Genomic DNA, 15,973 nt, shown 5'->3' with positions numbered 1-15,973 from the left:
TGGTGTTTGCAAGTAATGATAAGTCAACTAACTTGCAATATCCAACAAGAGCTGGGTTATATGGCTGAAAACTGTATCACAATATCAGTGTTTTATATCGGCCAATATTATTGATATTTTTAATGACCTATGGAAAATAAGGAGCAGGAGAAAGGAATGTTTTATTTCAAATTTGTATTATAATCCCTCAACTATCAAGGCAGAAAGGAAACACAAGCATGGAAAACACTCAATGTAAACAAAATAGTAAATTCACATTGAACAATTAACAATAAGATCTTAAAATTAAAGAATATGTAAGAAATGCTTCACAAAGTGCAAGAAAATAGTGCAAAAAATGTAAACAGAGAAACCTGAGAAGAACTATTTTCTGCAGGTTTAGTGGCAGGAAGTTACAGCTGTGCTCTAAAGGGTGAGCGCGGCTAAGGTGGTGGAGTATTAGCGGTGTTGGCGGGGACGAGCGCCTTGCATCATTTCCAGACCACGTTGGTCTGACTGCGCTCCCTTTGAAAATATCTTTCTCAACCTTTTTGACCTTTTTCCACTGCAGAGGGGCCCAGGACCCACTCAAATACGACAGAACATTGTATACATACAATTATGTTGTGCTAATATAAATGAACTCAATTAACAATGAATATTTGTATTTAATGAACTGTCAATGAAATTAAAGGGACTTCTTCTGTTTGTTTGATATTGTCATCATACAGCAAAAAAAGCTGACAAAATATAAGATAAAAAGACTATAGTTTAGGAAAAAATACTAAAAACTAGCGAGATGATCTATCCATGCAGCTACCGGTACTTAGTTTTATTTGGTAAAACATCCTAAACCAAGATTTGTATATCTAGAAATTAGCAGGACTTTTAAGATAGAAATACGTATTTTATTCTGAAAACCAGCATTATTCAACTTGCAATTCTGAAATGAAGCATCTTTGGGATGTTGTGGAATCTTTAAACAAGACTAAAAACTAAAATAGACAAAATGTAATTATTGATTATGATGTAAAGTCAATGACTAAAGATAAGTAAGGGACATTTATAGAAATACTATTTTAAATCTTCGGTAGAAAATGGATGGATGGAAAGCGGCAAATAATTTGCATTGTACTGACACAAGTGGTGAAAAAGTGTATTACATTGAGTACTGCTGACGACACATATTTTTTTGGTGGCCTTCTAGTGGGCGCTCGCGGCCAAACAATGGGCCCCTGGCCCTATGGTTACGAAACACTGCTTAGAGCACATCTGTGACATCCTGGCACTTCTTCTCAGGTTTCTCTATGTTTACATTTTCACACTTTATACTATTTTCTTACAATTTTACACATTTCTTACATATTTTGGTTTAAGATCTTGTTGTTAAGTGTTCAATGTGATTTTAATATTTTGTTTACATTGAGTGTTTTTCATACTTGTGTTGACATTTCCTTTCTGCCTTGATAACTGAGGGATTATAATCAGAGGAAGTTACATTTCAAATAAAATTAAAGCTGCAAGCAGCGTTGGTCGGGCCCGCGTATTTGGCAGGTGCTAGTTCTAAGTGTCCCAATACTTTTGTCCAGTTTTAGTAGTACGTGTCCAAATACTTTTGTCAAGTTGTAGTCCTAAGTGTCCCAATACATTTGTCCAGTGTAGGTGTCCCAATACTTTTTTCCAGTGGTAGTCCTAAGTGTCCCAATACTTTTGTCCGGTGGTAGTCATAAGTGTCCCAATACTTTTGTCTAGTGTTCCTACCTTGTCTGCATTGTGCAGCCATCTTAAAAAAACAGCAGCGCAGCAGCATCAGCGCAGCGGTTCTTTGAAGGGTCATAAAATCAAAACCGGAGCAGTTAGAAAAACGCTGTTCTGTACTTTTATACACAAGGGTTCAATCTCTCTCCTGTGTTAGTTTGAAGCCGAAACGACAAACGCGCTCAGAGGAGATAGTTTTTGAAGGAAGGTGACCGGTTTTACAAAAAAATTGTTTTGAAGGGGGAATAGCAAACTTCTTGTTGATTTTTGCGGGGGGGTTGTCAATCTAGGAAATGTAGGTCTAAGTGAGACCTACATAGAGGTTTTTGTTTCATGTCTCTCCGACCTTCCCAGTGGGAGTTACAGGCAGTTTTGTCATTTTTTTCTTCCGTTTCAGCGTTTTATTAAAAAATTGCGCTAGAGCGCAATTTTGAGATTTGGTGTTAGGTTTTTTCATTAGATCACAGTTTTAGCCAGTCCTGATGTGTGTGTTAAGTTCGGTGAGTTTTGAAGCATGTTAAGGGGGTCAAATTACAGCTCAAAGAGGCAAAAGTGACTGTTTTTAGTACTTTTTTGTCTTGAAGGGGGAATTGCCAACTTTCTGTTGATTTCTGCCCAAGGATGTACAATTATGAAATCTAGGTCTAAGTCAGACCTACATAGAGAATTTTGTTTCATGTCTTTCTGACCTTCCTAGAGGGAGTTACAGGCAGTCTAGTTTTTGTTTTTCTAGGGGGCGCTAGAGCGCAATTTTGAGTTTTGGGGTTCGGTTTTTTCATTAAAAGACAATTTTCGCAGGTCCTGATGTGTGGGTCAAATATGGTGAGTTTTGAAGCATGTTAAGTGGGTCAAATTAGTGCTCAAAGAGGCGGCCGGTATAATAATAATAAAACCTTACAAATTCAATAGGTCCTTATGTCCCATTGCATAAGGACTCCCTTTGGGAGTCCTTATGCAATGGGCCATGCGGGCCCTAAATATATTATTCTCCTGCTCCTAATTTCCCTAGGTCATAAAAAATGTCAATAATTATGGATATAATCATATTTACAATAATTACTGCATAACTAAAAATAATTTCCATAGTTAAATAAGAATAACAGGGCAAATTAATGTTACACAGCCGTTATGTTCTGGCACTAAACCTGCAGAAAGTAGTTCTCAGGTTTCTCTATGTTTACATTTTCACACTTTGCACTATTTTTTTCACACTTTATGAAGCATTTCTTTCATCCATCCATCCATCCATTTTCTACCGCTTATTCCTTTCGGGGTCACGGGGGGCGCTGGAGCCTATCTCCGCTACAATCAGGCGGAAGACGGGATACACCCTGGACAAGTCGCCACCTCATCGCAGGGCCATATTTCTTTAAATTTTAAAAGCTTATTGTTAATAGTTCAATGTGATTTTACTATTTTGTTTACATTGTTTGAGCTTGTGTTGATATTTCCTTTCTGCCTTGATAACTGAGGGCATTATAATCAGAGGAAGGTTACATTTCTAGTAAGATGTATTTTTCTCCTTATTTTGCTAGGTCATAAAAAATGTCAATAATTATGGATATAATAATATTTAAATAATTACCGCATAACAAAAAATCCTTTCCATAGTTAAATAAGAATATCAGGGCAAATTAATGTTACACAGCCGTTATGTTCTGGCACTAAACATGCAGAAAATACTTCTTCTCAGCTTTCTCTATGTTTACATACTATTTTCTTACACTTTATAACGCATTTCTTACATAATTTTTAATTTTAAGAGCTTATTAAGTGTTCAATATGATTTTACTATTTTGTTTACATTGACTGTTTTGATTTTTATATAAAATATATTTATCTCCTCCGTATTTCCCATAGGTCATAAAAGTATCATTAATCGATATGGACTGATACAAGACACTGATATCGTGATTAGGGATGATGTTTGATAAGAAATTATCAAGTTCGAGCCCATTATCGAACCGATTCCTTATCGATTCTCTTATCGTATCCAGATAAGTTGTTGTATATGGAAAAAAAACACAATATTTGGTTTAACAAAAGCTCACTTTTATTTTATAAGAAAAGAATAAAATAAATAAATAAATATTGACTGTTGCCACCCTAAAAAAATAATAATAAAATAAATATTGACTGTTGTTACCCAAAGTATATTAAGTGGGATTTTTCAGAAAAACAAATATATACAGTAACACAAAAACAACCTGTCTCTGTGATCACTATAGGTGAATAGCCATGCCTTGAGGCGTTTTTTCCGGTCCATTATTTTTGCTGCTTGTGTGACATCACAGGAAAAGACGTAGCTCAGTCATTAGACTGAGCTACGTCATTTCCTGTGATGTCCCACAGGGCATTTCTTGTGGGACGGGATTCGTTCCCAGGGATTCGAATAAAGAACCAACTCTTTTTCTTTACTATAGTGGCCTCGATAACAGGAACCGGTTCTCAAAAAGGTATTTGAGTCCATGGAATCGGTTCTTTTCTTATCGAACAACCGGGAGAACCGGTTTCGAACATCATCCCTAATCGTGATACAGTTTTCAGCCCTACTCCACAGTTGCCCACAGTCTCCTCTTGAATAAGATGAAGCAAATTGAGGAGCTCTCCGCCATTATTGTTTTGGTGGTTTCCCTGCGGTTCTCACCATCAGCGCTCTCTCTCCAGGATATTTACTCGCCGACGACCCCCAGGGCGAAACGCCCATGATCCCCTCCGAGGTGATGGAGTTCTCCATCAAGCACTCCACCGAGGTGGACCTCAACACCACGCTGCAGATCCTAGGCTCACCAGGGGAGAAGGCGTCGTCCATACCGGGCTTCAACCGCACCGACTCGGTCATCAGGTACTTTTTAGCGGGCGCCTAAGTCAAACTGTGGCCATGTTTGCGAGAGATGTCCTTTTATTTCCGGCGTAGTGTTGCTTCGCATCCAGGGTTTATTTCTGCAAGTGTGGGATTAGAAAGTCTGGCTGGAGTGAGCATCTGTTGATAGAATCCACTCATGCGGCATGTGTGTGTCCTTGTGTAAAGATAATCACAGTGACCACAATAGATCATCACAGCAGCCATATTGTTTGTGAAGGTCAGCGAGCTGCTGTTTTCTACATTGTTCACTCCGCGCGCGTGTGTGTGTGTGTGTGTGTGTGTGTGTGTGTGTGTGTGTGTGTGTGTGTGTGTGTGTGTGTGTGTGTGTGTGTGTGTGTGTGTGTGTGTTCTTGTATTCCTACCCTTCTTGAGACATCAACAAGGAAAAGTATCTTCCATATGAGGAGGTGTGAACAAGTGAGGACATAAATCATGGTCCCAATAACATTGCACCTAATAGAGAAGAATGGCTGAGACCCCGAAAGGAACAAGCGGTAGAAAATGGATGGATGGATGTCTCATTTGGTGAAATTTATCAAAATGAGGGTGGTCCCAAAAAAAGAGGTATTTTTCACTTTGACTGTGTCGGTTTTAAAAGTGCTCCCCCTCTGGTCAACATATGAAATAACAAGTGTGTGTAAGAAATTGAAATGCGCCCCCTTTGGTCAAAATTAGGTTAAAATAAATAAATAAGTAGGTATATAGAGACATACTGTAATAACTTGAAGTCAATAATGAAGATTAAAAACCATCCATCTTCTTCCGCTTATCCGAGGTCGGGTCGCGGGTGCAGCAGCTTAAGCAGGGAAGTCCAGATTAAAAACCAATTACAAAAAATAAAAATTTCACTAAAATCAGTCATTTTCTCACAATGCATCGACTTTTTTTCTTACAAAATTGGGAACAATTTCTCATGTTCTTTCTGTTTCTGTAATATTGCAACATTTTCTCGTAAAATTATACATTTTTCATGTCAAATTATTACTTTTTCATGCAAAATGGTGACATTTGTCATATAAAATTCTGACTTTTATCACAATTTTGTTTGTTGTTCTTGTAAAATAGTGAAATTTTTCAAGTAAAATGATGACTTTTGGCATAATTTTGCCAAGTAAAATTCCGATTATTATAATTGCCAACATTTTTAAATTTTCTTACAAAATTGTGACTTTTGTCGAGTAAAATTACGACTCTTTTCAAAAAATTGTCAAAATGTTAAGCTTTTCTTGTAAAACTGCGACTGTTATTGAGTAAAATTCCAACTTTTATCATAATATTGCACAAATGTTCAGTTTTTCTTGTAAAACTTTGACTTGCGTCGAGGAAAATGACGACTTTTATTATAAAACTGCCAAAATTCTAAGTTTTTCTTGTGAAATTGTGACCTTATTCTTGTGAAATACCAACTCATTTTTCACAACAAGCTTTTTTATATTTGCATAGTACGTATATATTATTAATGTTGTAAATACACATCTTTATATATCTAGAAAGGGTGGTCCTAAAGAGGGAGGCATTTTTCGGGGGTCTCAAGAAGGAACAAATACAAGAATGCGTGTGTGTGTGTGTGTGTGTGTGTGTGTGTGTGTGTGTTTGTGTGCGTGTGTGTGTGTGTGTGTGTGTGTGTGTTCTTGTATTTCTACCCTTCTTGAGACATCAACAAGGAAAAGTACCTTCCATATGAGGAGGTGTGAACAAGTGAAGACATAAATCATGATCCCAATAACATTGTATCTAATGGAGAAGAATGGCTGAGACCCCGAAAGGGACAAGCGGTAGGAAATGGATGGATGGATGTCTCATTTGCACCCCTGGTGGTGAAATTAATCAAAATGAGGTTGGTCCCAAAAAAGAGGGATTTTTCAAATTAATTGTCAGTCGGTTTTAAAAGTGCTCCCCCTCAGGTCAACATATGAAATAACAAGTGTGTGTAAGAAATTGAAATGCGCCCCCTTTGGCCAAAATTTATTAAAAATGATTAAATAAATATGTATATATAGACATACTGTAATAACTTGAAGTAAATAATGAAGATTAAAAACCAATGACAAACAAACAAACAAAAAAAAAGATTACTAAAAGCTTACCTTTTTTATATTTGCATAATATGTATATATTATTAATGTTGTAAATACACATCTTTATATATCTAGAAAGGCTGGTTCTAAAGAGGGAGGCATTTTTCGGGGGTCTCAAGAAGGAACAAATACAAGAGTGTGTGTGTGCGTGTGTGTGTGTGTGTGTGTGTGTGTGTGTGTGTGTGTGTGTGTGTGTGTGTGTGATGACAGCAGATCGCAGTGATGAGTTAGCGCGTGGCATCGAGTTTCTAAATGGCGAGCGAGCGTCCGACCTCGGGTCTCCTCGCAAATGTCAACGTGCTTTTGTTCTCTGCGGACAAGTTGAAGCTGTGTTTGTGGGCGGAGTCACACGAGGTTTGGCGCGGCGTTTGTCTGCTCATGTATTAATTTTACCCGGAATAAATGGTGCACATAAAATCTGCCGTGTATAAAAACTTGTTTCAAATGCTAACACGCTAAGGTTAGCATGCATATGACTGAGGTGTACACCTACAAATTTAGTTTAAAAAAACAGCTAACATATCAACGTTACCATGCCAAGTACAAAAATATATTACTCTTGAGGTGTGTACCCTAAAAAATATTGTTTAAAATGCTAGCATGGTAGCGTTAGCATGTACCAAGTACCAAAATATGACTATGGTGTGCACCTACAAAATTAGGTAAAAAGGAAAGCCAACATACCAATGTTAGCATGCTAACAGGTATCCTTCAAGTACCAAAATATATTCCTCTGAGGTGTGTACCAAAAAAAACTAATGTTTAAAATGTTAGCATGCATCAAGTAACAAAGTATGACTGAGGTGCACACTTACAAAATTAGCTGAAAATATAAAAAGCTAACATACCAACGTTGCTATGCTAAGAAGTATCCTTCGTCAAGTACCAAAATGTATTACTCCGAGGTGTGTACCTAAAAAGAATTGTTTCAAATGCTACTATGCTACAGTAACGTTAGCATGCATCAAGTACCAAAATATGACTGGTGTGCACCTACAAAATTGGCTAAAAAGAACGGCAAAATACCAACGTTACTATGCCAACCGGTATCATTTGTCAAGTACCAAAAAATATCACTAAGGTAACATGCTAGCATGGTAACATTAGCATGCACCAAGTACCAAAATATGACTGTTGTGTACACCTACAAAATTAGCAACATACTAACGTTAGCAAGCATGCTAGCAGGTACTGTATTATCCGTCGAGTAACAAAATATTTGACGCTGAGGTGTATACCTGCAAAATCAGCAAAAAAGCTAGTGTCAGGTCCAAAAACACCGAACTATCTATTAAACAAGACAAGAAGCAAGAAATCAAACAGAGACAGGATTCAATTTAGCTCATGAGGAGAGCGTGTGTGGACCTGTACCCTCGTACAGTGTCACCCCACCGCGCTGAGGAACAAGCTCCACGCCGCCTCATTTATTTGGGCATTTCCTGACTACATAGCTGCAGCTTCTTCTAAGAGGAGGGGGTCATAAACAGCTGCTGCACTGGGTCCTAAACAGTGCAAACAAAACGGTGCTTGGAGCGGTGTCAGGTTTGCCGCCTCCTCTGCTCGTAGATTTCGGGTCCTTCCTGTGGCAGTCCAATAGATCAAAGAAACCGACACCTCCACGGCGCATTCCATCGCACACAGTGGAGGTTTACGAGCCGTCCGCCTTTTGCTTGATAAGATCAAAGACAGCTTTTGTCTTCACGCAGGGCGACCTGAACTCATAGCAAACAACTTGTGTAATAACTTATATACCGTATTTTCCGCACCATAAGGCGCCCTGGGTTATAAGCCGCGCCTTCAATGAACGGCATATTTCAAAACTTTGTCCACCAATAAGCCGCCCCGTGTTGTAAGCCGCATCTAACTGCGCTAAAGGAATGTCAAAAAAACAGTCAGATAGGTCAGTCAAACTTTAATAATATATTAAAAACCAGCGTGATGTGGGCGCGCATGGAGTCGTATATCAACATGGACGGAGCTGCGTGAAAAAAGCCACCCGGCCTCTTCGCGTAAACTTCCCTTAACCACTCGCTCATCTTTTCTTCATCCATCCATCCCTTCGAGTTAGCTTTTATGATGACGCCGGCTGGAAAGGTCTCTTTTGGCAAGGTCTTCCTTTTGAATATCACCATGGGTGGAAGTTTCTGGCCATTAGCATGGCAAGCTAGAACCACAGTGAAGGATGACTTCTCATTCCCTGTGGTGCGAATATTCACCGTACGTGCTCCCGTTGTATCCACAGTGCGGTTCACAGGAATATCAAAAGTCAGTGGAACCTCGTCCATGTTGATAATGTTCTCTGGCCGGATCTTTTTTTCAGCTATCTTGTTTTTACAATATGCACGGAAAGTAGCCAGCTTTTCTTGAAAGTCTTTAGGCAGTTGCTGTGAAATAGTAGTCCGTGTGCGGATGGAGAGATTGCATCTTTTCATGAACCGGAAACCTGTCGCTTAGTAGGAGCCATTTTGTGGTCTTTACAGATGTAAACACACAAAGGAAATGAAACGTAATATCCGCGCGCTTCTTCTTCTTCTACGCGGGCGGGTGGTTGCTTACAGTAGAAGAAGCGCTTCCTGTTCTATGGGGGTGGGTGCTTACCTTGGCGGTTGCTTGCGTAGAAGAAGAAGCACTTCCTCTTCTACGGGGAAAAAAGATGGCGGCTGTTTACCGTAGTTGCGAGACCGAAACTTTATGAAAATGAATCTTAATATTAATCCATATATAAAGCGCACCGGGTTATAAGCCGCACTGTCAGCTTTTGAGTAAATTTGTGGTTTTTAGGTGCGGCTAATAGTGCGGAAAATACGGTACAATTATTCTGACAGCTAGCATGCTAAGGATTTGTGCGGGCCCTTAAAAAATTAGCTACGGGCTGCAAATAGCCCCCGGACGTCACTTTGGACACCCCTGGTCTACAGGCAAGTGTTGGTTCCATGTTTGACTTTGTCTATGATGGAGTAGACGTGCACTTGTTCTTTCAATCAGTGACCACAAATCAGAAATTAAATTCTTATTTGTGCATTTTGTCGTTCTCCTGGTGTCATGTTTTGACTTGTTTGACCGCGTGTTGTGTGCCAGGTTGTTGTCGGCCGTGTTGAGGACCTCCGAGGTGGAGTCCAGAGCCAGCAAAGCCAGTCTGACGCAGCTACTGAGTCCACAGATGGGAAAGGACATCGTTTGGTTCTTGAGACGATGGGCCAAGACCTACCTGCTAATGGATGAGAAACTCTACCAGCAGGTGACACACCTGTTCCAGACACGCCTCCTTCTTTGTACGGTGGAGGTCCACATGCAACGTCTCCTCCACAGGTCAGCATCCCCTTCAGCACGGCCTTCGGAGCCGACACGGAGGGAGCCCGGTGGATTGTGGGCTACCTGCTGGAGAAGGTGATCAATAACCTGTCGGTGTGGAGCTCCGAGACGGAGCTGGCCACCGACACTGTGGAGCTGCTGGTGACGCTGGTGGAGAGGAGGGAAAGGTGAGGCGGTACCAATGTTCCAAATGGTCAGGTTCTAGAGCGGGGCCATCAAATGTGGATGATTGGTCACAAAGTTATATTCCCTTGAGACTGTGTTTACTTCATTGCAAAGTAAACACATCAACGTTCACCCTGCATTGTCAATACATTGCCCTCGCTACTTGTTTCCAGCGTGTGCAGCTAGACAGATAGTTAACAGCATGAACAAACAGAAGCTTTGATTGATGTTCCTTCTTTTTCATTAATTTCCTTCATCAGTTTTATTTCTTGACACTTGATTTCGGTTTGTACGGAGCCCCTAAAGAGACATGGGGGAAATTATTTTTTTTATAATAAATTTTTTAGAATTTTTTTTTTTAGACATGTATCTTGTGCGCACGAGAAACTTTTTAGAAAGTCATGAAAAAAAAAAAAAGATTTTATTATTTTTTTTATTTTTTTTATTTTTTTTTAGACATGCGCACGAGATACATGTCTGAAATTTGTTTTTTTTCAAAACATAAAAAGTTATTAAAAAAATGTTTTCCCCCATGTCCCTTTAAGGCAGGGGTGCTCACACTTTTTCTGCAGGCGAGCTACTTTTCAATTGATCAAGTCGTGGGGATCTACCTTATTCATATATATCATTTATATTTACTTATTTATGAAATATGTGTGTTTGTTAATAAGTTAAATGTGTTTAATGATAATGCAAGCATGTTTAACACATATAATTAATATTGTTAATAAATTAAAGGTGTTTAATGATAATGCAATCATGTTTAACACATAGTTAATAAATTAAAGGTGTTTAATGATAATACAAGAATGTTTAATACATATAGTTAATATTGTTAACAAGTTAAAGGTGTTTAATGATAATACAAGCATGTTTAACACATATAGTTAATATTGTTAACAAGTTAAAGGTGTTTAATGATAATACAAGCATGTTTAACACATATAGTTAATATTGTTAATAAGTTAAAGGTGTTTAATGATAATACAAGCATGTTTAACACATATAGTTAATATTGTTAACAAGTTAAAGGTGTTTAATGATAATACAAGCATGTTTAACACATATAGTTAATATTGTTAACAAGTTAAGGTGTTTAAAGATAATACAAGCATGTTTAACAAATATAGATTCCTTTCTTTCATGAAGACAAGAATATAAGTTGGTGTATTACCTGATTGTGATGACTTGCATTGATTGGAATCAGACAGTGGTGCTAAAAACGTCCGCATTTTCGAATGGAGGAGAAAAAAGTCCTCCTTTCTGTCCAATACCACATGAAAGTGGTTGGTTTTTGGCATCTTATTTGTCCAGCTTCCGTACTCCTTTGTAAACACTTTACAAGAAATACATTGTCGGCAAACTCCGTAGCTTGCTAGCTTGTGCACGCCAGCTTTCTGAGACTCTTATTTTGGTAGCGCAGGCAGGATGAAGCAGAGCTTTTATTGTGCAACTGTGCAGTCGGTCTTTGGAGTTTTGACGACAGGTACGGCGCCAGAGTCTGTTGAAATAAAGTGTTTCTCGCCTTCCAGTCGGTCATTTTAATGAGCTGGCAGCAGCCAGCGTCATCTCAGAAGACCCTCGGGTGCCGTGAATGTCAATCAAGTGACGAAAGTGACGTCATAGTGAAGATTTATGATCGCTCATTTTTAGGACTATTTTTTTAATGGCTGGCTGGTGATCGACTAACACACCCTCCGAGATCGACCGGTAGCTCGCGATCGACGTAATGAGCACCCCTGCTTTAAGGGCTCCATAGGTTTGCAAGACTGAAAAAATAAACATTACAAAAGTACACTGCAAAAAGTCAGTTCAGAAACAAGAAAAAAAAATACAAAAATGAGGGGTATTTTACTTGAACTAAGCAAAATTATCTGCCAAAAGAACAAGAAAATTTGGCTTGTCAAGACTTTCCAAAACAAGTAAAATTAGCTAACCTCAATGAACCCAAAAATAGCTTGAAATAAGTATATCCTCATTAATAACAAGTGCACTTTTCTTGATAGAAAAAACCAATATGAGACCTTTTTGCTCAATATGTTAGCTGAGATAGGCTCCAGCGCCCCCCGCGACCCCAAAAGGGAAAAAGCGGTAGAAAATGGATGGATGGATGTTGAAAAATATTCTTTAATGAAGTAAATGCTAGTGCCATTATCTTGACATAATAATATGCGCTCGGCATTACATTTCTTGCATTTTCCCATCGATAAAATGACATAATCGCGCCAAGTGCGTGCTCCTTCAGTCAATTAGTGCGCAAGGAAAATATATATATATATATATATATATATATATATATATATATATATATATATATATATATATATATATATATATATATATATATATATATATATATGTATATATATATTAGGGCTGCAACAACTAAATGATTAAATCGATTAAAATCTATTATAAAAATAGTTGTCGATTAATTTAGTCATCGATTTGTTGGATCTATGCTATGCGCATGCGCAAAGGCAATTTTATTTTATTTTTTTATTTTTTTATATATATATATATATATTTTTTATAAACCTTTATTTATAAACTGTACAAACAGCTGAGAAACAATAATCAAAATAAGTATGGTGCCAGTATGCTGGTTTTTTCCCAATAAAATACCGGAAAGGATAGAAATTTAGTTTGTCTCTTTTATCCGATTATTAATCGATTAATCGAAGTAATAATCGACAGATTAATCGATTATCAAATAAATCGTTAGTTGCAGCCCTTATATATATATATATATATATATATATTTATTTATTTATTTATTTATTTATTTATTTATTTTATTTTTTTTACAGCCCGGCCCCCAACCAAATTTTTTTTTTATTGTAATTTTGAATAATTTACCTGAATGTGCATGAACTATTTCTGTTCAAAATTGTTTGAAATGTCACATTTTAAATCAGCTTACTGTACTGTGCCAACTGTACTACTATATGAGTACCGGTACGTATGTTCTATTGTTTCATTGAAAATAAAACTGAAAAGTTTTAATTATGAGACACAATTGTGTCAAAGTCAGGATTTTTTATTTCATGCTTGAAATAAGAAATTCTTTCTTTGAAAAATCAGTTTTATACTTGTGAGTGTTGATGACACAGCTTTGCAACACTTGATATTCTAGTTTCAAGCATGTTTTACTCAATATAGGTCATCAAATCTCAGCAACAAGCTGTAATATCTTACTGAGATCATTTAGGAGCAAAACACTTAAAACAAGTAAAACACTAACATAAAATCTGCTTAGTGAGAAGAATTATCTTATCACACAGAAAAGAAGCAAATATCACCCTTATTTGAGATATTTCATCTTACTTAGATTTCACTTTTTGCAGTGTATACATTGTGTATTTGACATACATAAAATAGATTATACGTTCGCACGATAAACTTGAGATGTTTACCCGTACAGAAATGAAACATTGCACATAATGACTGTGACTCAACACAATTAAACCTAAGTGTAGTGATGTCGCCCTCTACTGGCCAAGTAACTGTTAAAAGTCAGATTTTTTGCAATTTATTTTCATTTTTTGGTTTGAACGAGTAGTCTTCTTCTCCACCCTTCATTGTGGCGCGTGTGTGTGTGTGTGTGCGTGTGTGTGTGTGTGTAGGGCCAACATGGTGGTGCAGTGTGAGAGCTGGTGGAACCTGGCCAAGCAGTTCGCCAGCCGCAGCCCACCACTCCACATGTTGTCCAGCTCGGTGCAGAGGACCTTGATGAAGGCCCTGGTTCTGGGCGGCTTTGCACAAATGGACTCGGACACGAAGCAGCAGTATTGGGCTGAGGTATGTTTTGCCTTAGTCACTCAAAAACCTACTTCAGCCGCTTGCGGTTGCGTACTAATTAAAACATCTATGTTGATTCGATGTCAATTAATCGTGCAGCCCTAACAAGGGGAACAATGTATGAAGTGTAAACATTTTATTTTGAAATGTAACGTCCTCTGATTATAATCCCTCAGATATCACGGTAGAAAGGAAATGTCAAGCATGGAAAACACTCAAACAATGTGAACAAAATAGTAAAACCAAACACTTCAGTTAATTTATTTATTTCAGTCATAAAAAAGGAATAGAATAAAAATAGATCAATCAACATAACATAGAAATAGAATATAATAGAAAGTACTTTATTGATCCCTGGGGGAAATGCAGCACCACAGTTCGCTCACAATAGACAATAAACACTTAGGTATTTTTTACATGTGAATAACATAAATACGGTCTATCATACAGTATTATTCACATGTGAATAATATAAATACAGCCTATTATACAGTATTATTCACATGTGAATAAAAAAATACAGCCTATTATACAGTATTATTCACATGTGAATAATATAAATACAGTCTATTATACAGCATTATTCACATGTGAATAATATAAATACAGTTTATTTTACAGCATTATTCACATGTGAATAATATAAATACAGTTTATTTTACAGCATTATTCACATGTGAATAACATAAATACAGTCTCTTTTACAGCATTATGCACATGTTAATAAAATAAATACAGTCTATTATACGGCATTATTCACATGTGAATAATATAAATACAGTCTATTATACAGCATTATTCACATGTGAATAATATAAATACAGTCTATTATACGGCATTATTCACATGTAAATAACATAAATACAGTTTATTATACAGCATTATTCACATGTGAATAATATAAATACAGTCTATTATACAGCATTATTCACATGTGAATAATATAAATACAGTCTATTTTACAGCATTATTCGCATGTGAATAATATAAATACAGTCTATTATACAGCATTATTCACATGCGAATAACATAAATACAGTCTATTATACAGCATTATTCACATGTGAATAACATAAATACAGTCTATTATACAGCATTATTCACATGTGAATAATATAAATACAGTCTATTATACAGCATTATTCACATGTGAATAATATAAATACAGTCTATTATACAGCATTATTCACATGTGAATAATATAAATACAGCCTATTATACAGCATTATTCACATGTGAATAATATAAATACAGCCTATTATACAGCATTATTCACATGTGAATAATATAAATACAGTCTATTTTACAGCATTATTCACATGTGAATAACATAAATACAGTCTATTATACGGCATTATTCACATGTGAATAATATAAATACAGTCTATTATACCGCATTATTCACATGTAAATAATATAAATACAGTCCATTATACAGCATTATTCACATGTAAATAATATAAATACAGTCTATTATACATCATTATTCACATGTGAATAATATAAATACAGCCTATTATACAGCATTATTCACATGTGAATAATATAAATACAGCCTATTATACAGTATTATTCACATGTGAATAATATAAATACAGTCTATTTTACAGCATTATTCACATGTTAATAATATAAATACAGTCTATTATACAGCATTATTCACATGTGAATAACATAAATACAGTCTATTATACAGCATTATTCACATGTGAATAATATAAATACAGTCTATTATACAGTATTATTCACATGTGAATAATATAAATACAGCCTATTATACAGCATTATTCACATGTGAATAATATAAATACAGTCTATTATACAGTATTATTCACATGTGAATAATATAAATACAGTCTATTATACAGTATTATTCACATGTGAATAATATAAATACAGTCTATTATACAGCATTATTCACATGTGAATAATATAAATACAGTCTATTATACAGTATTATTCACATGTGAATAATATAAATACAGTCTATTATACAGCATTATTCACATGTGAA

The 15,973-nt window shown here is 36.4% G+C and overlaps 1 protein-coding gene across 2 annotated transcripts in view; it reads left to right on the top strand.

Annotated features, from left to right (window-relative positions):
- The window catches only part of xpo4 (exportin 4), a 148,493-nt gene that overhangs the window by 108,492 nt on the left and 24,028 nt on the right, over positions 1–15,973 (top strand). For both annotated transcript variants that reach the window (XM_061926096.1, XM_061926097.2), the window contains 4 exons: positions 4,405–4,582; positions 9,760–9,919; positions 9,991–10,160; positions 13,785–13,959. In XM_061926096.1, the coding sequence (XP_061782080.1) occupies positions 4,405–4,582; positions 9,760–9,919; positions 9,991–10,160; positions 13,785–13,959 (683 nt within the window). The remainder of the gene's footprint in view (positions 1–4,404; positions 4,583–9,759; positions 9,920–9,990; positions 10,161–13,784; positions 13,960–15,973) is intronic.

This window comes from Nerophis lumbriciformis, linkage group LG31 (assembly GCF_033978685.3).
Source record: "Nerophis lumbriciformis linkage group LG31, RoL_Nlum_v2.1, whole genome shotgun sequence".
Taxonomy (NCBI): domain Eukaryota; kingdom Metazoa; phylum Chordata; class Actinopteri; order Syngnathiformes; family Syngnathidae; genus Nerophis; species Nerophis lumbriciformis.
Note: the sequence above shows the minus strand (reverse complement) of the source record. Positions and strands in the feature narration are given on the sequence as shown.